Source organism: Candoia aspera, chromosome 2 (assembly GCF_035149785.1).
Source record: "Candoia aspera isolate rCanAsp1 chromosome 2, rCanAsp1.hap2, whole genome shotgun sequence".
In the NCBI taxonomy this organism is placed as follows: Eukaryota; Metazoa; Chordata; class Lepidosauria; order Squamata; family Boidae; genus Candoia; species Candoia aspera.
In genome coordinates this window covers 34,092,650-34,115,255 of record NC_086154.1, presented here as the reverse complement: position 1 = coordinate 34,115,255, position 22,606 = coordinate 34,092,650, and the positions used below count along the sequence as shown (strand labels likewise).

General features: G+C 40.1%; 1 protein-coding gene across 1 annotated transcript in view; it reads right to left on the bottom strand.

The window, feature by feature from the left end:
• Positions 1–22,606, bottom strand: part of CNTN6 (contactin 6) — a 223,333-nt gene that overhangs the window by 9,846 nt on the left and 190,881 nt on the right. Inside the window, exons 14-19 of the mRNA XM_063292836.1 lie at positions 22,122–22,280; positions 21,888–22,037; positions 12,246–12,316; positions 2,765–2,999; positions 2,326–2,441; positions 568–754 (exon numbers count right to left, since the gene is read on the bottom strand). Coding sequence (XP_063148906.1) covers positions 568–754; positions 2,326–2,441; positions 2,765–2,999; positions 12,246–12,316; positions 21,888–22,037; positions 22,122–22,280 — 918 coding nt within the window. The remainder of the gene's footprint in view (positions 1–567; positions 755–2,325; positions 2,442–2,764; positions 3,000–12,245; positions 12,317–21,887; positions 22,038–22,121; positions 22,281–22,606) is intronic.

The following is a 22,606-nucleotide window of genomic DNA, read 5'->3' as shown; positions in this document are numbered from 1 at the left end:
GAACTTGGTGTGAATAAAACATTAAAGTGTTGATTTATTTGGCTTTTTGTAAAGTAGAAATGTGCAACCAAGGCATCTGCAGAACCTAATGGTCTTGGTCACAACGAAGAAATGAGCTTTATGACTCAGGCTCCACCCCTCACCCCTCTGTGCAACATCAAAGTATAAATATTAAAAGGGGTGGAGCTTGTATAATGATGTCACACTGCTAGTTTCATTATTTGCCCTCCCCCCAGGGACACGCATTTACTGTCCTTGTACTGTCTCATTGTGAACTTGTTAAAAAAGTAAATGCCCAAGAGATAGGTGAAATAAGAGGCAGGAAAGTTTCATTTAAGAATATTGACCCCCACACAAATATATTTCATAATCCATGGAATACAAGCATTACCTGGAAGAAAAGAAGCTGTTTTTGATTTTAATCATTCATTATAATTTAGAATCCATGTCATGGCTTGCTTTTCAGATAATGTTGTGGATGCTCTTATACTAGATTGAAAGGGTTCTTCCTTTACTTTGAATCAAACACATTGTGCTTTTCAGTCATTGGTAGCTGAAGATACTCACGTGATTTTTTTGTAGTTACATTCACTGGAACACTGGATGGTCCAGTTCCAGCTGTGTTGTAAGCCCTCACTGTGGCAAAGTACATGGTATTGGCCTTAAGGTTGGTCATGTTTTTTGCTGTCATGTTGCCACTGACTCTAATTTTACCAGTTGTTGAGTCCTTCGAATCATCCATCCAATATAAGACCTAAAATTTAATAACAGAGACAGGATTTTTCTCCCTCAGTTATGACAAGAAAAGTTGAAAAATAAAGCTTCAGAAGGGACAAATAATTTTATAAATGTCACCAAGATATAAAACCAGTAGCATGCATTACATATTACAGTAAATATAAAATACATGTAGGCACACAAATTAATAATTTCCTTTTTTAGACATCAAAATGTGATTTTTTTAAATCCATGCAGTTCTAATTAAATAGCTACTTAGACCTTTCTCTGAGCTCTAACAAATGTTTGATGAAGACTAGCTAGTAGTCTATGAACTATATTAGCTATACTAACAACAAAGTCATTTTCCAAGTGTGATTTATTCACACAAAGTAGGAGATAGCAGCCAATTTGGCAGAACCCCAAATTTTGAAGAACTAAAATTAGGAAAATTAGGAAAAATATCCTAGCAGACGACTGACAGACATAAGATCCCAAAATACTACTGAGGTCTAACCCTGGAATGGCAGCTCAATCTTGCAGAGGAAAATAACAGAAAATAATTCTTTATAGCTATCATTCAACCTAGATATCTATAGAAATTATGCCTTTAGCGAGATGCAGCAGATTTAAAGATGTGTAGTTATTACTTTGTTATCTGTCGTCCTTCTGCTGTTAAGTACAGGGTCAACTTGTTAGAATAACAGTTCTAATCTTGGCATCTCTCATATATCAGAGTGCTATGCTGCATTTCAGAGGATACAACTGTAGTGTCTTCACACTTTGAATGATACCTATGTTTCCAGTCTTGCTATTTTGCATCCTTAATCAGTTGTACAATAATTCTTCTCTGTATCTGGCATGCGCATGTTCACATTGCCTTTAATCAACATTCTATGTAAGTTCTATATAACCCTGTAGCCTTTGTTTTTAGCATTTCTGTGTGCAAGAAACTAATCACTCACTGTGAAGCTTTGAAACAATTAAGTGATTGTTGGATCTTCTCCAGTTATTGGTGAATTTTCTGGGTAAAATTTTCACCACAGTACTTAATGGAGTAAGCTATATGGCTTGCCAGTTTGCTACTGGAGATAAATGTCTTAAACCTGGGTGCCATCTTCCTTATATCTTTTTTCCTTTTCCATATTTATTCATTACCAGAGGCCCTTCTAGAGATTCCTCTCCTGGGGCCTAGCAGGCAGTAATGGAGAGTAGTACCTTTTCAGTGGTAGTGCCCCAACTATTGATGCCTTCCAGTTCCTAATACCTAATCCTATATTCCGTTTTTAGGTGTTTGGTCCATAATCCAGTTTTTTAATTTCCTCCCTCCCTCCCTCCCTTCCTTCCTTTTTCCAAAAAAGGGATATAATTGTTTTAAAAGTAGTGTTCTACATATAATGGCATAATGAGATGGAAATGACTTAAGCTGAAGAAAGGGTCACTAGCTGTCAAAAGTGAAACTCAGATGGTGAAAAAAGCACACTAGAGCTAGAGCAAAGAACACATGTGAAATTAGTGAACAAAGTTATTTTAGAGAATAGCAGATGGGTACAGAGGGGAAGCATATATTTTGGCTAGGGATATCTAATAGGCTTTTAGCAACAACACCTCATAGCCAAGAATCCTTCCAGTATGTTTGGTCCATGCAAGAGGGTTCCAAGAGACTCCCACTTCAGAAGATGAGAAGCTTTGTACTGAAATGCCAGCTGGTGCTATCTGGGGCTCTAGGAAAAAGAAGAGGCCCAGCAAACCTTGTTACTTAATGTTTTAGCAGACTATTCCTGAAAACATTGTGAACACAGTTGCATAGTTGTTAAGATGAAAGATAGAAGAAACTGCACCATAGGTCTGAAATAATAAGATTTATAATTTAATCTGTAAAAAATTATGTCTTAATTCAAAGACTTCCTATAAGTATTAAACCACCCCAACCTCATGCTCATGTTGCACCAAATATATTACTGACAGCATTTCATATGGGTTTCCAAATTCGGTTTCAGATGACATAAATAGATAGAAACAGTGAGATATGTAGTATTTTACTTACCATCCTCTCCAGAGTACACAAGAAATACTGGGCTCAGGGTGCCTATTCCTTCATGATTAAATACACTCACTTTTACTTCAAAGGGAAATAGTGGTGGGATGCTTTCATTTCTGTAGACATATTTGGATGCCTCCACTGAAGTCACCACTGCTTTAGTCCAGCTCAAGGAGCCAAGGGGCCGAAACTTAATAAGGTATCCAAAACCTTCCCCATTTTGTAGTTCTTCAGGAATTGACTGCAAGAAGCATAATAATCACTTCTAGCCACTGTACCTGCTCTCATCATCCCATCAATATATTTTAGGTGTATTGACTTGGTTGACTGGACCTTGAAGAGAAAATGTTTGTTCCACCAGTCAACTTAATATTGAAAATAACAATTAAAAGAAAAATCTATTGAGACAATCAATTTAGAGACAAAAGACATAATCAGCAACATTAAAATTATATACTTAAAAGAGAGAGAGAGAGAGAGAGAGAGAGAGAGAAGGGTCAATGGAAAAAATAACCATAATATGAACCAAAGCAATTAAGATCTGAACCAGCATTTCTTTATTAAAATAACCCATAACAGTGATCACTGGGCTCCCAGCCAAACTGACTGAAAGACCCAAAAATAGATTGACAAAGGATAATATAGGAGATAGAAAAAGTACATCAACAGTCCTGAATAACTAATTACATTGCATAGAGAAGGGAAACAACAACAACAACAACAAAAAACCTCTATATCAGCAATAAGGTAGTCAACCAGACCCAGCCTTGGCACTTTGGTCTTGTCATCAAGATCTAAATTCCTTTGTATTTTAGAATAAGGTGACCCTTTTCCATACTTCTCGCTAAAATGTAAGTCCACACCTTATTATCCACTTTCTACCTCATTACCCTGGGTCACCTTAAACTGAATTCCATTATCAAAGGGCATCCTGATTCCCAACCACTTTCTTAGTTCTACACAATCTTCTATCAACACAGAAGATCAACACAGATTTAAAACTCTGATTAAAAATCAGTCTTAACTAAGAAAACCAACTTTTAAAGAATTTTAACTTTTAAACTCAAAAGAAGACTGTCATTATTATCTCAGATTCAGATTGACTTTTCTCCCCTTTCTTTTCAACACACACTTTGCAATCTTAAGCAATTAGCTTTGAAATCTTACAATGGAAGAGAAAAAAATGCTGCAGCTGAGGTATGCACTGACTGCATGAGAACACTTTTCTACCATATAACACAAGATCCTTGAAAGATCCTATCTCGTCTAGATGAGGAACAACAGGCTTCAGCTGAACCCTGGTAAGATGGAGTGGCTGTGGGTTGGGGGTTCCTTTTTATCTGGGAATTTATCATCTTTGGTTCTGGATGGGGTTGCACTACCCCAGACAAACCTGGTGCAGAACCTGGGGGTCTTCTGGACTCACGGCTCCTGCTCAAAGACCAGGTGGCAGTCTTGGCCAGGAGGGCCTTTGCTCAACTTCATGTTGTGTGCCAGTTACACCCTTTCAGAAGGCCCTTTGGATCAGGAGGCCCTTTGTTCGGTCACTCATACCCTAGTCATTTCCCAATAGACTATTACAATGTGATACATGGGGCTACCTTGAAGAGTATTCAGAAGCTACAGCTGGTTCCCCAAGAATGAGACATGTAACACCTTTGCTGCGAAAACTGTATTGGGTGCCAGTTTGCTTCTGGGTCCAATTCAAGGTGTTGGTTATTAAAGCCCGATATGGCATGGGTCCAGGTTACCTGAGAGACCATCTCATCCCCATTACATCAACCCATCCCACCTGGTCAGGCAGAGAGGGCATGTTACGGACCCCGTCCATGACAGACTGTCGATTGGCATGGCCCAGCCCTGCCAATAAGGGTGACTACCTTATTGCTGATATAGAGGTTTTTTGTTGTTGTTGTTGTTGTTTCCCTTCTCTATGCAATGTGGAACACTCTTCCCCCAGAGGTGAGGCAGGCCCCCACTCTTGTGGCCTTCCAGAAAGGGGTGAAGACCTGGCTCTGGCATCTTAAGTGGGACAGGAGAGGGGTAATAAATCCTGGTGGTAGTTAGTGCCTTGAAGATGCCCCCATGAATTACATGAATTTAATTAAGAACTTTTTAACATCCCCATCTTTGATTTTATATTTATATTGCTATTTAAGAATACTGTTTTTATTGTATTTTAACCTGTATTTATTTTAGTTTTATTGTAAACCACCCAGAGTCACTCTTGAGTGAGATGGGCAGTGATGAAATTTGAAATATAAATAAATAAATATAAATAAAACATGTTTATTTTATAAGAAATGGGTGGGTAATAGAATTCAGATTGGTACTAGCTCAGGCCTGAATCTGCTTAGGTTTTTTTAGATCATTCAAGGTCAGCTAGCTTCTGTGACAATCGGCATCTAAGTAATTATGAATTCTGCTGTCTGAGTCTTATGGAATTAAAAAAAAATTATAAGTACCAATGTTTAGTTTATTTATATCCATAATTTATTAGATTTTTTTTTTTTTTTAGTTTCTTAGACTTGAAATATTAACTGGTAGATGATGGATGGCCAGAAAATGAGTGTGTGAATGGGTATTGTTTACATAATTTACATTGTTTCTGATGATCCTGTAATCTCAGATTTAATCAGCTGGCTATTGCATTCATCACAGTAAAGCAGGATTATGATGTTGTGTTGTGTTAGCTAGTTCCTAGAAGTAAAAGCTTCATGTCAAATTAAAATTAATTTGGAGCCTCTGGGGAACTTGGATGTTCTCTATTTTATTTTTTCTTCTTCTTCCTGGTATAAAGAAGAGAGAGATTATGAAAGGATGACTGCAGTGTATGGTGGCAAACACATTTTAAAAGCCATTATTTACTGCATAATGTGCTGTTATTTTTGGGTCTGTAGTTTATATTCATTTACATTAAAAAGTTTGGAAATGGTGGAAGGTAAGAAGAAGTATTTTATATACATAAAATCTCCTGGCACACCACGTATCCATTTTCTTTCTAATGAACCAAAATGCCCATTTTGTTCTGAGTTTTTCTTTCTTTTTTCCTGGCATTACGCACAGAAAGCAACTGTCAGCTGTCAAGTCAATGGGAATAAAGGATTAGCACACTTTATGTGTTCCTTGTCACATGCTGACAGAGGAACATTTTTTCTCAGAAAGTTGGGTGTCATGCAGCTGTTTCTTAAAATAATACAGCTGAAATGTTACATTGGACTTATGCCATAGCTATAGTTTAAAAATAAATAAAACAAAATGAAATAAATTCTTCCTTCTCACTTGAAGCATATAATGCGTAGACTCATTTCACACATACATACCAACGATACGTTCATAGTTTATTTATTTATTGCATCACAACACCCAAAGCAACTCTCAGCAGTTTAGAATACAGTTAAAAACAAAGCATACCATAAAAATTTAGAAAAACAGAAATAGTAATCTATAATGATATAACAATATACACCCTGAGGTACAAACCCAAACTCAATGCCCAAAATCATTAAGCCCTATGGTAAAGCTGTCTTCATAGCCTTTCAGAAAAATTCCAAACTGGGTGCCAACTGAACCTTGGGGTGAAGCTGTTCCACAAGTTGGATATCACCACAGAAAAACATTTCAGAGATCCACTCCTCTTACCTCACATATGTGGGAACCTTGAACATCCCACCAGGATGTGCAAACAAGATTGGCCAGTTCTAACCTTTGCATGTGGTCCATTGTTCATGGTATTGAATGCTGCCAAGCATTCAAGTAGCATGTGGAGGGGACATACTCCCTATATCAGGTCCTTATAAAAGAGTAATCAATGCCAATAAACATATCTACTTTCTGTAGTGTTTCTGGAAAAATCATTTATCCTAGTTTTTTAGTTTTCTGCACTTTATTCAGTCTGACTGGTTTTTAAATCGGAATGTTGTTCACATCGAATGGAGAGGATGCATGATAATGAAACAAAGATTTCTGCCAATCAGTTTGTAATGGAATTTAATCCTTCTGCAAAGTAGCCCTTACATGAAGACCTAGCTCTCCAGAGAAATCTATACTGTTGGGAAAGTTGAAAGGAAAGAGAAGAAAAAGATGCCTAGCAGCAAGGTGGATGGACTGAATTACAATGGCAATGGATGCACTGTTGGAAGACCTAAAGGATCTGAAGGATCAGACTGGAGACAGATCATCCTGGAGAAAACCTGTATGTGTGGTTGCTAATAATCAAATTAGCCCTGGGGAAATTGACATTATGAAGCTTATTAAAAGAAATATACAATGTAGGCTTTTAATTATTTTGCCAGTACAAATGTAAAGTTTCTAGACCTTTGGAAGCAGTGGGAACAATATGTTTTTCTGCCTGATTTTCTTTTGGAACTGCAAAAAATGGGGAAAAATGGAACACATATAAAATTTAATGTTTTGTATCCTTTACAGATATAAAATGGGTTATTCCTGAACCCATCATCCAAAAATCCATAACACCTTCACCTTACCAGGATTCATTCTCCTTTTATTGGCCCTTGTCCAGAAAACATTACTTTTCACTTTTATTTCTATGTTTTTATTGTTATCCATGTACATGGAGATTGACGGAATGTAAAATATCAGATCCCTGTCCTAAGAAGCATATTTAACACAGGGAAAAATTGAGCAGAATAATGAAGGCAAAAGTAGATGAGAAAATAATATGTAGTTATTTCAATTGTTGTTGTTCATAATTACATACTTAATCATAGTAGGTGGGGGTAAGGAACTGTCAGTCTCAAATTGCTGCTGAAATATAACTCCTAGCAGATCCATCCAGGATGACCAAAGTTGAGAGAGGTTTGGTATCATAATTTGTTTACTTTATTATGATTGATTTTTTGTTGTTTATTCGTTTAGTCGCTTCCGACTCTTCGTGACTTCATGGACCAGCCCACGCCAGAGCTTCCTGTCGGTCGTCAACACCCCCAGCTCCCTCAGGGACGAGTCCGTCACCTCTAGAATATCATCCATCCACCTTGCCCTTGGTCGGCCCCTCTTCCTTTTGCCCTCCACTCTCCCGAGCATCAGCATCTTCTCCAAGGTGTCCTGTCTTCTCATTATGTGGCCAAAGTATTTCAGTTTGGCCTTTAATATCATTCCCTCAAGTGAGCAGTCTGGCTTTATTTCCTGGAGGATGGACTGGTTTGATCTTCTTGCAGTCCAAGGCACTCTCAGAATTTTCCTCCAACACCACAGTTCAAAAGCATCGATCTTCCTTCGCTCAGCCTTTCTTATGGTCCAGCTCTCGCAGCCATATGTTACTACGGGGAACACCATTGCTTTAACTATGCGGGCCTTTGTTGTCAGTGTGATGTCTCTGCTCTTAACTATTTTATCGAGATTTGTCATTGCTCTTCTTCCAAGGATTAAGCGTCTTCTGATTTCCTGACTGCAGTCAGCATCTGCAGTAATCTTCGCACCTAGGAATACAAAGTCTTTCACTGCTTCTACATTTTCTCCCTCTATTTGCCAGTTATCAATCAAGCTGGTTGCCATAATCTTGGTTTTTTGGAGGTTTAGCTGCAAACCAGCTTTTGCACTTTCTTCTTTCACCTTCATCATAAGGCTCCTCAGTTCCTCTTCGCTTTCAGCCATCAAAGTGGTATCATCTGCATATCTGAGATTGTTAATGTTTCTTCCAGAGATTTTAACTCCAGCCTTGGATTCCTCAAGGCCAGCTTGTCGCATGATGTGTTCTGCATACAAGTTGAATAGGTAGGGTGAGAGGATACAGCCCTGCCGTACTCCTTTCCCAATCGTAAACCAGTCTGTTGTTCCGTGATCTGTTCTTACTGTTGCTACTTGGTCGTTATACAGATTCTTCAGGAGGCAGACAAGATGACTTGGTATCCCCATGCCACTAAGAACTTGCCACAATTTGTTATGGTCCACACAGTCAAAGGGTTTAGAATAGTCAATAAAACAGAAATAGATGTTTTTCTGAAACTCCCTGGCTTTTTCCATTATCCAGCGGATATTGGCAATTTGGTCTCTAGTTCCTCTGCCTTTTCTAAACCCAGCTTGTACATCTGGCAATTCTCGCTCCATGAACTGCTGAAGTCTACCTTGCAGGATCTTGAGCATTACCTTACTGGCATGTGAAATGAGTGCCACTGTTCGATAGTTTGAACATTCTTTAGTGTTTCCCTTTTTTGGTATGGGGATATAAGTTGATTTTTTCCAGTCTGATGGCCATTCTTGTGTTTTCCAAATTTGCTGGCATATAGCATGCATTACCTTGACAGCATCATCTTGCAAGATTTTGAACAGTTCAGCTGGGATGCCGTCGTCTCCTGCTGCCTTGTTATTAGCAATGCTTCTTAAGGCCCACTCAACCTCACTCTTCAGGATGTCTGGCTCTAGCTCACTGACCACACCGTCAAAGCTATCCCCGATATTGTTATCCTTCCTATACAGGTCTTCTGTATATTCTTGCCACCTTTTCTTGATCTCTTCTTCTTCTGTTAGGTCCTTGCCATCTTTGTTTTTGATCATACCCATTTTTGCTTGGAATTTACCTCCAATGTTTCTAATTTTCTGGAAGAGGTCTCTTGTCCTTCCTATTCTATTGTCTTCTTCCACTTCCACGCATTGCTTGTTTAAAAATAATTCCTTATCTCTTCTGGCTAACCTCTGGAATTTTGCATTTAATTGGGCATATCTCCCCCTATCACTGTTGCCTTTTGCTTTCCTTCTTTCTTGGGCTACTTCTAGTGTCTCAGCAGACAGCCATTTTGCCTTCTTGGTTTTCTCTTTCTTTGGGATGTATTTTGTTGCTGCCTCCTGAACAATGCTGCCAACTTCTGTCCAGAGTTCTTCCGGGACCCTATCTACTAAGTCCAGTCCCTTAAATCTATTCTTCACCTCCACTGCATATTCCTTAGGAATATTAGTGAGCTCATATCTAGCTGATCTGTGGGTCTTCCCTAATCTCTTTAGTCTGATCCTAAATTGTGCAAGAAGAAGTTTGTGATCTGAACTACAGTCAGCTCCAGGCCTTGTTTTTACCGACTGTACAGATGTCCGCCACCTTTGGCTGCAAAGGATGTAATCAATCTGATTTCGGTGTTGTCCATCTGGTGAAGTCCATGTATAAAGCCGTCTCTTAGGTTGTTGGAAGAGAGTGTTTGTTATGCAGAGTGAATTGTCTTGGCAAAATTCTATCAGCCTATGTCCTGCTTCATTTTGTTCTCCCAGGCCATACTTACCTGTAATTCGAGGTGTCATTTGACTGCCCACCTTAGCATTCCAGTCTCCTGTGATGAAAATAACATCTCTTTTAGGCGTGTTGTCCAGTAGGTGCTGCAGATCCTCATAGAACTGCTCTACTTCAGCTTCTTCAGCATTTGTGGTTGGGGCGTATATTTGGATCACTGTGATGTTAGATGGCTTGCCCTGAATTCGAATTGAGATCATTCTGTCGTTTTTTGGGTTGTATCCAAGCACTGCTTTAGCCACTTTACTATTAATTATGAAGGCTACTCCATTTCTTCTGTGGTCCTCTTGTCCACAGTAGTAGATCTGGTGGTCATTTGATGTGAAGTGGCCCATTCCAGTCCATTTCAGTTCACTGACGCCCAGAATGTCTATCTTTAATCTTGACATCTCACCAATAACCACATCCAATTTGCCCTGGCTCATAGATCTTACATTCCAGGTTCCAATGGTGTGTTGATCCTTAGAACATCGGATTCGCCGTTCACCACCAGCACCGTCGGCCGCTAGCCGTCCTTTCGGCTTTGAGCTAGCTGCGTCATCACGTCTGGGGCTAGTTGAGCTCATCCTCTGTTCCTCCCCAGTAGCATTTTGACCATCTTCCGACCTGGGGGTCTCACCTTCCGATGGTATACCGACATATCTCTGGTTGTACTGATCCATTTAGTTTTCACGGCAAGAATACTGGGGTGGGTTGCCATTACCTTCCCCAGGGATCGCATTTAGTCTGACCTCTCTGTCATGACCTTCCCGTCTTGGGTGGCCCTTCACGGTTTAGCTCATGGCATCATTGAGGTGCTCAAGCTCCAGCACCACGACAAGGTAACGATCCTTTGCTGAAGATTATGATTGATTAGGTGCCATAAAGTTGATGTTAACTCTTAGGGACAGCATAGATGGACCTTCAACCAGAATGATCTAACCCCAGCCTGGCCCTTCAGGTCCTCCAATTTAAACTAAATGACATTTCAATAGAAAGTAACTTTGAACAGCAACTGCAGATCCTGTATACAGTTTAAAAAAATATGAATCAGTAAAATCTATAACACAATGTTGCTCTGAGATAAACTAACAACAATCATTGCAAGCACTTTTCTCAAGGAGGGATTTGTTCATATCAGTTCCAGCTGTGTCAGGGCTGCTTCTGAGACAGAAACAAAGTCCTAGAAAGGCCCTTAAACAATTTTTCCCCTAAAAAGTTTTAACACATGGTGACCACAACAGAAGTGAAAAAGAGGCAGAAAAGTGAGTGTGGGTAAGTTCCTCAATTCTGTTCTCAGTGGACATTTTTTTTTAATGTCAATAGCATTAAATTTTAGCAAAATTGGGAAATATCAAGAGAGTAACTATCTGGCTCAACTGTATTGTGCAACTGTATATGTACAGACAGTAAGTATTCAGCTGGTAGCACTATTTAAAAGCAAGCTTGAAAACTAAACCCATAGATTCTATAGAGAACATGTACTATGCAGTTGCAGAGATGATTATTCCTGTTTTGCTGGAAGTAGTCCATACCGACCATTATATAATGCAAGAGAATTGCTTATTTGACTTTGGCAGGCAAGATTCAGCAGTGAGATATTGAAGCATGAGCTTGTGGATGGCATGTTCCTCCTAAACTATTTTTTTATCTTCAGATGTGATACAGAACACTGTCCCATTAGTAGTGAAAAAGCCAAATCTAATTATGAGTCTAGTCAGCATATAAAAGGAGTAAGAGGCAACATTGGATCTTAGGCATGGAAAGACTTTGGGTTATCCTTGCTGTGGTGTTTCTTCACTGTCCTCCAAAGTCACTGTTAGCTAGAAATCAATGTTGATTTCACTGGAACTTACTCGTAATATAAATAAACGTAAATAAACCTAAATTGGAGTCTTATGTATGAATTATCTATTTGCCAGCTAAACATTCATACATTGGTACTTGATACTGTAAGGCCTAATCCTTTTTCATGTATGACAAGATATAACTTACCAGCATTATATTCCAAAATATAAAGGGTGGAAGGACTGATAAGCAAATAAAACTGTGTAAAGTGTTTCATGCAGAAAACACTCAGATTGGAATGTTAAGCTGCCTTCTGCATAATAATGATAAGAGGGCTATATATGACTTCCAAATATCTTTACAACATTTCTCTCAGTTTACTCTTTTAAATTGCTAGCCAGGGCACAACAAAGTGATTTTGTTAGAGCTGTTTTATAGGTTCCATTCATTATCTTGAAGAATTGAGATTGATTTACAAATTACCTCCCATGTGATGACAAGTTCAGCTCGGCTTCCTCCACCTCCACTCACATTTGTGGGTACCACTGTAGGAACTGACAGAAATAAACACACACACACACACACAACAGGCATTTATATATATATTTTAAAAAATCTGTCATATGCATGCATGGCTTTGTGAAAGGAAGGGAATAATGTGACATTCAAAGTCACAGAGAGATTTACATCACCATAGCTACAGCTATGGGAAAAGAGTAATAGGTTACTGAATTCCATTACTCTCTGGCCTACTGTGTTCTTATTTGAACTGACCATGACTATATCTACATAACATGTAGAAATTGTATGTTGAGTCTGAGAGGGGGATTATTCTGGTAGTTTAGCTTGGTCAAGATTTGGGGCTTGGGTCTGACATACACTGGGATAGCAGTTCCCAGAAACTCCAGCCAGCTGTCATTGTGATATAACTAATGTCTCTGTCATAGATCATCTCACTGAAATCAATTGGAAGCAATAGACATCCAGAGGTGACTTCTGGATAGGCTGGAATCTTGTACCCACTTACTTGAACTCATGGGATTTACTTTTAAGTAGATATATCTGTTACCACCAATGCCACAAAATTATCCACATCACGAGCAACTGGATACCTTATACTTCTTGTATAGTAATGCCTCAATATATCTTTACTTCCAATCTACAGTATTGGCAAGAAACATAACCTTTTCATTTTTGACAAATTTTTGATTTCTTTTACTGCTGTATATTCTTTATTCATGAAAATAAATTTATATCTTATTTTTGGATGGAAATATGTTGCCAGATTTTCTTGTTATCAATAACTTTGAGTGAATTGCTTTGGAGTTGCCAAACATAGGAAAGGGGAATGGGATGATTAACTAAAATGAATTAAAATGAGACTTTTAAGCCAAACACAGCTAACATTCCACTGTCCAATGAACTAGTTAATGCTCAATTAGAGCTTGCGTTAAATAAGTTAAGTATTCACTGTTTTTGCATGGAAAATAAATTTATACCACTGCTCAGCAAAACCTCAACTGGGTCATAGTTGAGAATCAGAAGAAAATTTACAGTTAACTGCACAATTAATTCTTACTTGCATTTTAATGAAATGAGTAGGGCTCATTTGCTTCTAGAAAAACTATCAATGTGCGATCAGGTTTTAGTTGGCAATGTAGACCTTATGAGACAGACTCTCCATTCCCCCTTTTATTACCATTTGTCACACCTGTTGCTCTGAGGCTGACTTTAATTAGCAATCTAACTATTTAGCAGAGAGCTACAAAACAAAATTGCTTCCCTATTGTTTTGGAACAGTTATATAGCTAAAGTGGGTAGGGTTTATCCAAATCTCCAGGTCCTGCACAGTATATGAAAGCCGCTATTTTATTTCTGTATCTTCCATACTGTAGATTTCAACACTCCAACAAAGGAGATAACTAACATGAATAAAGCTGTTCATTAAAGGTAATTTAATTTTTTTTTTAAAAAAACTATTCCTTTCTGCTTTCTCTTTAGAATTTTTCAGCATATAAAATACTCTAAGTAGCATAAAAAGGAAAAACATTGAGATAGTTTCTATTTAACACATTGAAACTATTAATTATATGCTGAGAGTATTAAGCTTTCTGAATATTTGGGATGTATTCAGTATTGGTAATCAAGGATGAGATGGATTCCCCCTCTCTGATAAAATATACTGCTGTAGGGCAAATTTGATGGATGCTCAGGTTCAGAGGAAGGAAGGACAAGAAGGGTAAGTCCAATAACAGATAAAATTACTTATTTAGTTTGCAGTTATGATTAAAGAATCAGCAGAACCACAGATATACCCTTAATTGATGTTAAAAAAATGAAATAGGGTGGAGTGACTTTTATATTTGTTTGTAGAATCCAATTTATTTATTTATTTATTTCATTATTTCATTTATATAGCTACCCATCACAGCCAAGTGACTCTAGGTGTCTCACACAAGAAGACATAAAAACACAATGATATAGGAAGAAAACCATTTGATCACAATAAATTGTCGTAATTCCATACATTGCTGGGCTCAGTTAATAACCTGGCCTCAATGCCTGAGGGAGAAACCAGGTCTTCAAGGCTTTCTGGAAGGCAAACAAGACTGGGGTGATCCAGATCTCAGGAGGAGATGTTATTCAATTGGGTAAGTCCCATGACAGAATAGTCATACTTCCTGTGTTCCACTACTGGACATTGTTTCACACAGGGGACCTAGAGCATGCCTAGCTTGCTAGATATGTTAGGACAGACAGAGAGGTGGTAATGCAAATAATCTGATCCTGTGCCATGTGAATGATTATTTGCCATCAAATCATTTTTTACTCCTAATGACCGCATAGATGATGATCTATTTCTAATTTGGTCTTTCAGGTCTTCCAATGGTGCACTCATCACCACTGTAATTGAATCCTTCCACCTTGCTGCTGGTCATCATCCACCTTTCCCAGCATTAGAGCCTTTTCTATAGAGCTAGATCTTCACATAATGTGTCTGAAGTAGGATAACAGCCTGGTCATCTGAGTTTCAAGTAAGACCTCTGGGTTGACTTGCTCAATGATCCATTTGTTTGTTTTCTTAACTGTTCACATTATTCTTAAGAGTCTTCTCCAACACCAAAGTTCAAAAGAGTCAATATTCTTCCTATCCAGCTTCTTTAAAGTCCAACTCTCTCTTCCATAGAGTGTCACAGGGAATACCATGGCTTGCACAATATTGATTTTTGTAAATATAGAGATAGCATGGCATTTTAATATCTTTTTTAAGGCCTTCATGGCTGCTCTACCAAGTGTAATCTGTAGCATATTTCTTGACTGCTTGTTCCTTTACTGTTGATGGTTGATCCTAAAAGGCAGAAGCTATCCACCACTTTGATAACTTCATTGTCAGTTCTAAGCCTGGTTGTTCTACCTGTTGTCCATCTGGCCTTCTTTATATTTAATTTTAGTCCCATTTTTTTACTGTGCTCCTTGACTTTTATTATTAGGGATTGCAAATCCTTTGCATTTTTGGCTATCAGAGTAGTGTCATGTGCATAGCACAGGTTATTGATGTTTCTTCCTCTAGTTTTAAAACCATTCTCATTTTCTTCCAGTCCAGCTTCCCTTAATATATATTCAGCATATAGGTTGAATAAATAAGGGGGAGTATACAGCCTTGTCACACTCCTTTGCCAATGTGGAGCCAGTCTGCTTCACCATGTTCTGTCCTTATTGTGGCTTCCTGACCTGTACATAAGTTTCTCATGAGGGCAATGAGATGTTCTGGGATTCCCATTCTTCTGAGCCCTTTCCACAGCTTGATATGATTGACACAATGAAAGGCCTTTCTACAATCAATGAAGCAACAAAGGTTATTTTTGGTATTTGTTGGCTTTCTCAATTATCCAGTGGGCATAAGCAATAATGTCTCATGTTCCTTGGCCTTTTCTAAAGCCAGCTTGAAATCTCACATCTCTTTTTCCATGTAGGGCTGTAATCTGCATTGGATGATCCTAAGAATTATTTTGCTAGCATGTGAAATTAAGGATATTGCATGATAATTTGCACACTCTGTTAAGTCTCCTTTTTTTGTATTGGAATGTAGATTGACCTCTTCCAATCTGTTGGCCACTGTGTGGTTCTCCAAATTTGCTGGCGTAGCTTGGTTAGACCCTTGACTGATTCTTCTTCTGTTGCTTGCCATATTTCAGTGGGTATTCCATTAGTTCTGTAGCCTTTGATTTGGTAATGACCAGAGTGGTGATCTAACTTCTTCTTCTAGTAGTAGAGCTGCTAGTTAGTACAGAATATCTTCTAAAGTATATTGGATGTTGAGGTCTTCAGTGTACAGTATTTCAGTATCCTCCTTCCATCTTAGTTTGATCTCCTTTGAATTGGTTACTAACTCTCCATTGGCATCCTTTAGCATACTAATTCCAGGTTAGAGTCTCTTTCTGAGTTCAGAGGTCTTTTGGAAGACTTTCTTTGTTTTTCCACATCTGTTTCCATCTTCAGTGTCTTTATGGATGTTATTGTGATACTGCTTTCTTGTATCTTCTAACAGCTCTCTGAAACAAGTCTACTGGGAGCAGTGCAGCTTGTAAAGCAGTGATATTACATGGGCATACTATGATGAACTCCAAACTGCCCACACCTTTGCATTCTGGACCAGCATGAGTGACCAGGAGCACAGTCCCCTGATCTATGAATGGGCATAATTGACACACAGGATCAAGTTGTGCAAAGACCCTACTGGCCACAACTGCCACCTACTCATTGAGAAAGTAGCCACAAATCTAGAAGGCCCTCCAAATTGGGCACCAGCTCTGTATAAGGGAGTGCTACTCCATCCAGAGCCAAAGGTGATAGATCACCAAAATCAGATGGTCCTAAAACCCACAGCCACTCAGTATTTCTGGGGTTGAGTCAAAGCCTGTTCTTCCCATCTTGTCCCTTCCAGGCACTGGGAAAGAATCTTGACAGCATCACTTAGCCAACCAAGGGCAGTTGAGTGTCATCAGCATACTGAATATATTTAACCTTGTGTCAACAAATGACATCACCGAACAGCTTTATGTAGATGTTAAATAGGAATGGGGAGACAGCAGAACCTGTTGGCACCTCATATTGCAGGGGTCTAGTGCTAGACCTCTCCCTCTACCAACATCGACAGAGCAGCATTGAAGCAAGGAGAATTAGTGTAAAATAGTGGCCTCTATGCCCAAACCTCTAAACAGTCCAAAATAATACCATGACTAATGGTATCAAATCACTGAGAGATTAAGGAGGGCCAGGATGGATGCACTACCCCTGTCCTGAGTCCATCAGAGGAAATCTGTAAGTGCAATCAATGCTATCTTGCAACTATAACCAGGACTGAAACCTCACTGAAAAGGGTCTAGGTAATTCATTTCCTCCAGGGCCCTTTGAACCTGTGATCCTGCCACCTGCTCAACAACCTTCTCCAAAATGGAAAGGTTGGAGACTGGATGAAAGTCACCCCATTCTGTTGGATCTGGTGATGGCTTCTTCAGGAGATGGTGAACCACCACTTTTTTTCAAAGTGAGCAGAACTCTCTAGCTGCCTCTGCCCCTCAGTATCCAGTTTGAAGTCCCCCAGTAGCATAAGTCTGGGAAACTATTAGCAACCCAGCCACATCTTCAAAGAGCTCAGGCAGGGAAGCCACTATGCAGTAGGGAGGCTGCTATAAATGCAGTAGACCCAATTAATCCCTTGAGCCCAAATTCACAAACAGGGTCTCACATCTAGTTATCTCCAAAACAGATATTGGCAGTTTATTTATTTATTAAATCTGTCCCCGCCCATCTCCTCACATCGGGGGACTCTGGGTGGTTTACAATAATCGATTAAAACAACAACCATACAATATAAATAGAATATACAAATATAAAATTACTCCAAGAAATAAATATTAAAAAGGATAAAAAAGTAAAGAAGTCCAAGTGGCAGGAGAATCTGATACAGTCCATACGTGGGAGGAGTGGTCTAAGATAGCAGCCATCCCCACATAGATCTATTCCCCTCTCTGCCCCAAGTGAGGTGGCAGAGCCAGGTCTTCAGACTCCTCTGGAAGGCCAGAAGCAATGGGGCCAGTCTCACCTCTGGGGGCAGCATGTTCCACAGGGCAGGAGCTACTGCAGAGAAGGCCAGCTTCCTGGACCCTGCCAAATGGAATTCCCTTACTGATGGGGTCCACAGCATGCCCTCTCTGCACGATCGGGTGGGATGGGCTGATGTAATGGGGAAGAGGCGGTCCTGCAGGTAACCTGGACCCATGCCATGTGGGGCTTTAAAGGTGATAACTAACACCTGGAATTGGACCCAGAAGCAAACTGGAATCCAATGCAGTTTGCGCAGCAGCGGTGTTACATGTGCCTTTCTAGGTGCACCGAAAACAGCCCATGCAGCTACACTCTGGACCAGCTGAAGCTTCCGGATACTTTTCAAGGGTAGCCCCATGTAGAGCGCATTGCAGTAGTCTATATGGGAGATGACCAGGGCATGAGTGACTGTTTGAAGGGCCTCCTGATCCAGGTAGGGGTGTAACTGGTGTACCACACGTAGCTGCACAAAGGCTCTCCTGGCCACGGCTGCCACCTGCTCTTTGAGCAGGAGCCATGAGTCCAGGAGGACCCCCAGATTACACACCGGATCTGTCTGGGGCAGTGCAACCCCATCCAGAACCAAAGATGACAATGTCCCAATATGGAAGAGCCATTAACCCACAGCCACTCCATCTTACCAGGGTTTAGTTGAAGCCTTCTATTCCCCATCCAGACCCCTACAGCCCCCAGGCACTGTGAGAGGGCAGTCACAGCATCACATACCTCACCCGGGATGGAGGTGTACAATTAAGTATCATCAGCATATTGATGATACCTCATTCTGCGGTGATGGATGATCTTACCCAGTGGTAAGCAATGGCTTCTTGAGGAGGGGGTGCACCAACGCCTCTTTAAAGGCAGCCAGGAACACCCCCTCTCCCAAAGATTTATTAACCATCACCTGGATGCAACCACATGTCACCTCCTGGGCTGCTTTTACCAGCCAGCATGGGCATGGGTCTAGATGACATGTGGTGGCATTTACTGTCCATAGGATCCTGTCCACTTCCTCAGGTCCAACAGGATCAAACTGTTCCCAAATAACTGGGTAAGCTGTTCCCCTGGTATCTCTCTAGACCATGACTCACACCAGGAATCTAACTTGGAGTAGATCCAAGTTATTTTGTCCTGCAGATGCCCAGCAAATTCCACTTCATGGCCCTGTAGGTGGGTCACTGTGCCCACCTTCCCCAGAAGGGATCGAGTGATCTTAAACAGGGCTGTTGGGCAGCATTCTGCAGTTGCAATAAGAGCGGAGAAGTATTGATGCTTCACCGCTTTTATCGCCTAAAGGTAGGCCTTAATAGCAGCTCTAACCTGTGTTTGGTCGAATTCGGTCTTTGTCTTCCTCCAGCAGTGCTGTAGGCATCTCTTAACCCTCTTCAGAACCCTCAACTCCTCCATAAACCACAGGGAGTGCCGGGTTTGATGGGACAAGAGAGGCTGCACAGGTGCGATTTTGTCCAAGTCCCCAGCCACGGCAGTATTCCAGGCCGTGGCTAGGACCTCCTCTGGACCCTCAGGAATAACCCCCAGCTCCCTCTGAAACTCTGTTGGGTCCATCAGTCGCTGGGGTCAGACCAATCAACTGGTTCCAGCCTCCCTGCGCAGCGGGGTGGCACAATAGAATCTCAGGGTCAGCAGGGCGAGGTCTGACCATGACAATGGGGACAGATCTAACTCTCCCCTCAGATCACATTGCCACTGCTTGACAAGAAAACTAAGTCTGGTGTGAGGCCACTGTCTTGAGTCAGGTCCCGAATTATCTGGGACAGACCCATGACCGCCATGGTAGCCATGAACTCCTGAGCTGCCTCCAAGGCCTGCCCAAGGGACAGCAGATTGAAGTCACCTAGAACCATAAGCCTGGGGAACTCCACCACCAGCCCCAAGGTGGCCTCTAGCAGCTCAGGCAGGGAGGTTGCTACACAGCAGGGAGGCTGGTACAGCAGCAATGCTCCCAGCTGTTCTCGGGAACCCAACTTGATGAACAGGGTCTCACAACTGGTCACTTGTGGAGCAGCACTGCTGAAGGCCAACAGAGACTCCCGGATGACAACAGCCATCCCACCTCCCCTGCCCTGGGATCTTGGCTGGTGCCATACCGTAAACCCATCTGGGCACATTTCTGAAAGGGGCAACCCCCCTTCGGGGCCCAGCCAGGTCTTGGTAATACATGCCAGGTCTGCCTCAGTGATCAAATCACATATGAGGGGGGTTTTGTAACTGACCTGGCATTAATAGTAGCTCCAATATCCAGTAACTGCATATTGCAGCTACCAGTTTCTTAGATGATAGTATCCACTTGAATCTCGCTTAGGAGTTGCAGCCGGGTGCCACACTCAGACCCAGATGGGCACATCCCCGCTGTGCCCAAGCAAGTTTCAGTAATGCATACCAAGTCAGCCTTCGTATCCATGATTAAATCAAGGCAAGTTTTATTACAGACTGACAATGCATTAAGCAGAATCAGCAATCAGAGACTGGGGCATAAACACTCCAAACAGCAGGCATAAGGGTTGAACATTTACTGGAATTGGTCATGTTACTGAGCAGTGTGTTAAGAAACTCTTTTAAGTATTTCACATTTCTGAACAAGATGGAAAAGCATGTTGCTGAAATAGAGCCACGGACAGTGTCAGAATAAATTTATATAAATTTTAAATATTTTTCTAAATTTTATAGTTTATACTTTATAGTTATATTTTTATGATGTATTTGTTTTTATGTTTTAATCTCTTGTTATTTTAACTAAATTGTAAACTGCCCAGAGTCGCTTGCGAGATGGCCGGTGTAGAAATATGAGAAATAAATAAACAAACAAATAAATAAATAAATAAATAGATAGACAACTGTCTTCATATACCTATATGTATACATATATACATACAAACAAACACATATATCTTCTGATACAAAACTATGAATAGAAAAGGATGTAATTTTTGCTGTTAATTTGGTAAAAGTTAAAATAACTGGAATGCGTGTGTGCTAAGTTTTAAACTGGGATGCCCGTTTTCTTTTTTTAATCAATGAAGTCTGCACAGCAGCATCCACTGGGGCCACTAAACCAGTTAGTCTGATGAAAGCAGAAGCCCCACCCCTTTTGTGTGTGCATTGCGGTACATCCTAAAGGCACAGAGCTCGTGGGATGATTGCATCACGCTGCCTTTGCCATTTTAATGAAAGCAGCTGGGCCTGAAAATATTCGTGGGTTTGCAACTGAAAAAAAAAGTATTGAAAAGTATGTATAAAAACAATGCACATTTTAGGAAATGTATATGTGAAGATAATTAGGGAAGTCTTAGCATTGTATGCATTCATCAAGTTGCCTGCATGTTAGTATTGTGTAACTATGCTAATAATTTTATACATAACAGTATAAATGTGCTGATTAATATCCAACAGAATTTACTGATTTCCCCTTCCTTCCTTCCTTCCTTCCTTCCTTCCTTCCTTCCTTCCTTCCTTCCTTCCTTCCTTCCTTCCTTCCTTCCTTCCTCAGTACTGTTCTATACATCTGTACAGAACTAAGTTTCAGTGAGTTCAATAAGGCTTAGACCTAGGAAAATGGATATATAATTATACCCTTTAAAAAGAAATGTTTCACTGAAGAGAGATAATAATACCACAAAGCACTTTTCCTTCATGGCTGGATCTAGCAGCAGTTGAGAACCCCCCTCCAATATGTGATAAGTGATCAAAAGAAAAAGAGAGCATTGTCTGACACCTGGGGCATCCTCACCCCCTGCCCTGAATTTTGCCCCCATTATGGAAGATTTTATATTACAGTTTAGCTATTATTAGTCTTAAATTAATGTGAAGTACTTTAGCTGCCAATATTTAGCTGAAAAATGGGGACAGAGGAATATAAAGAAATACCAATAACCTTCAAATCCCTTTATTGTGCTTTGAAGGTTACTGAAAGGTAAGCCATTATGATTTAATGTTATAATGAGTAAAGCTGCATTTTAAGAGTTTCTAAACACATCAAGAATATTTTAAGTAGCTTACGAGATGCTTTAGTTCTTAGTAGCTCAGATGGTGTGCTCGGTTCCCCAATTCCAACACTGTTGGCAGCAACAACTCTAAACTCATATTCAACCCAGGGATTTAAGTCAACCACCGTAGCTGTGTGGGTCTTTCCATTAATCACTTCAGGAACTTAACAAAAACAACAACAAAAACAAAAAGGGTTAGAGACAGAACAACTGAAAACAGCATAGAATGTATATCAGAAATATGTACCTGTTGAAACTGCTTGCCATCCAATTGAAAAAGGGGTCCTTGTCTGAACTGTGTATGTGTGGACAGGACTGTTATTATCTGCTCCTGGTTTCCAATTCAGCACTGCAGTTGTACTAGAAACATGTTCAATACTAACTTCTTTTGGTGGGCCAGGAATTCCTTATTGAAAGAAAAAACCCATGTTATTCTAGCAGAACTGTTTGAAATTCTGTTGCTCTTTAGAGTTTACTGGTGAATTTAGTACTAATTTACCAGATTAAAGGGGATTGTTTGTGATGAGGTATTCCCTTGAACATCTAGTATGTGCCCTAATGGCTAAAATATCTTACATCAACATGTGTAAGACTCATATGTTGATGAAGAACTTATACAGTAGATATAATTTGGAGAGATTCTTTAAAATTGAGGCTTAGGAACTTCCTGATAGTGAGGAAAAACAATAACCAGCATATCTCAAAAGTAGTCATGCTGACTGGGAGGTGTAG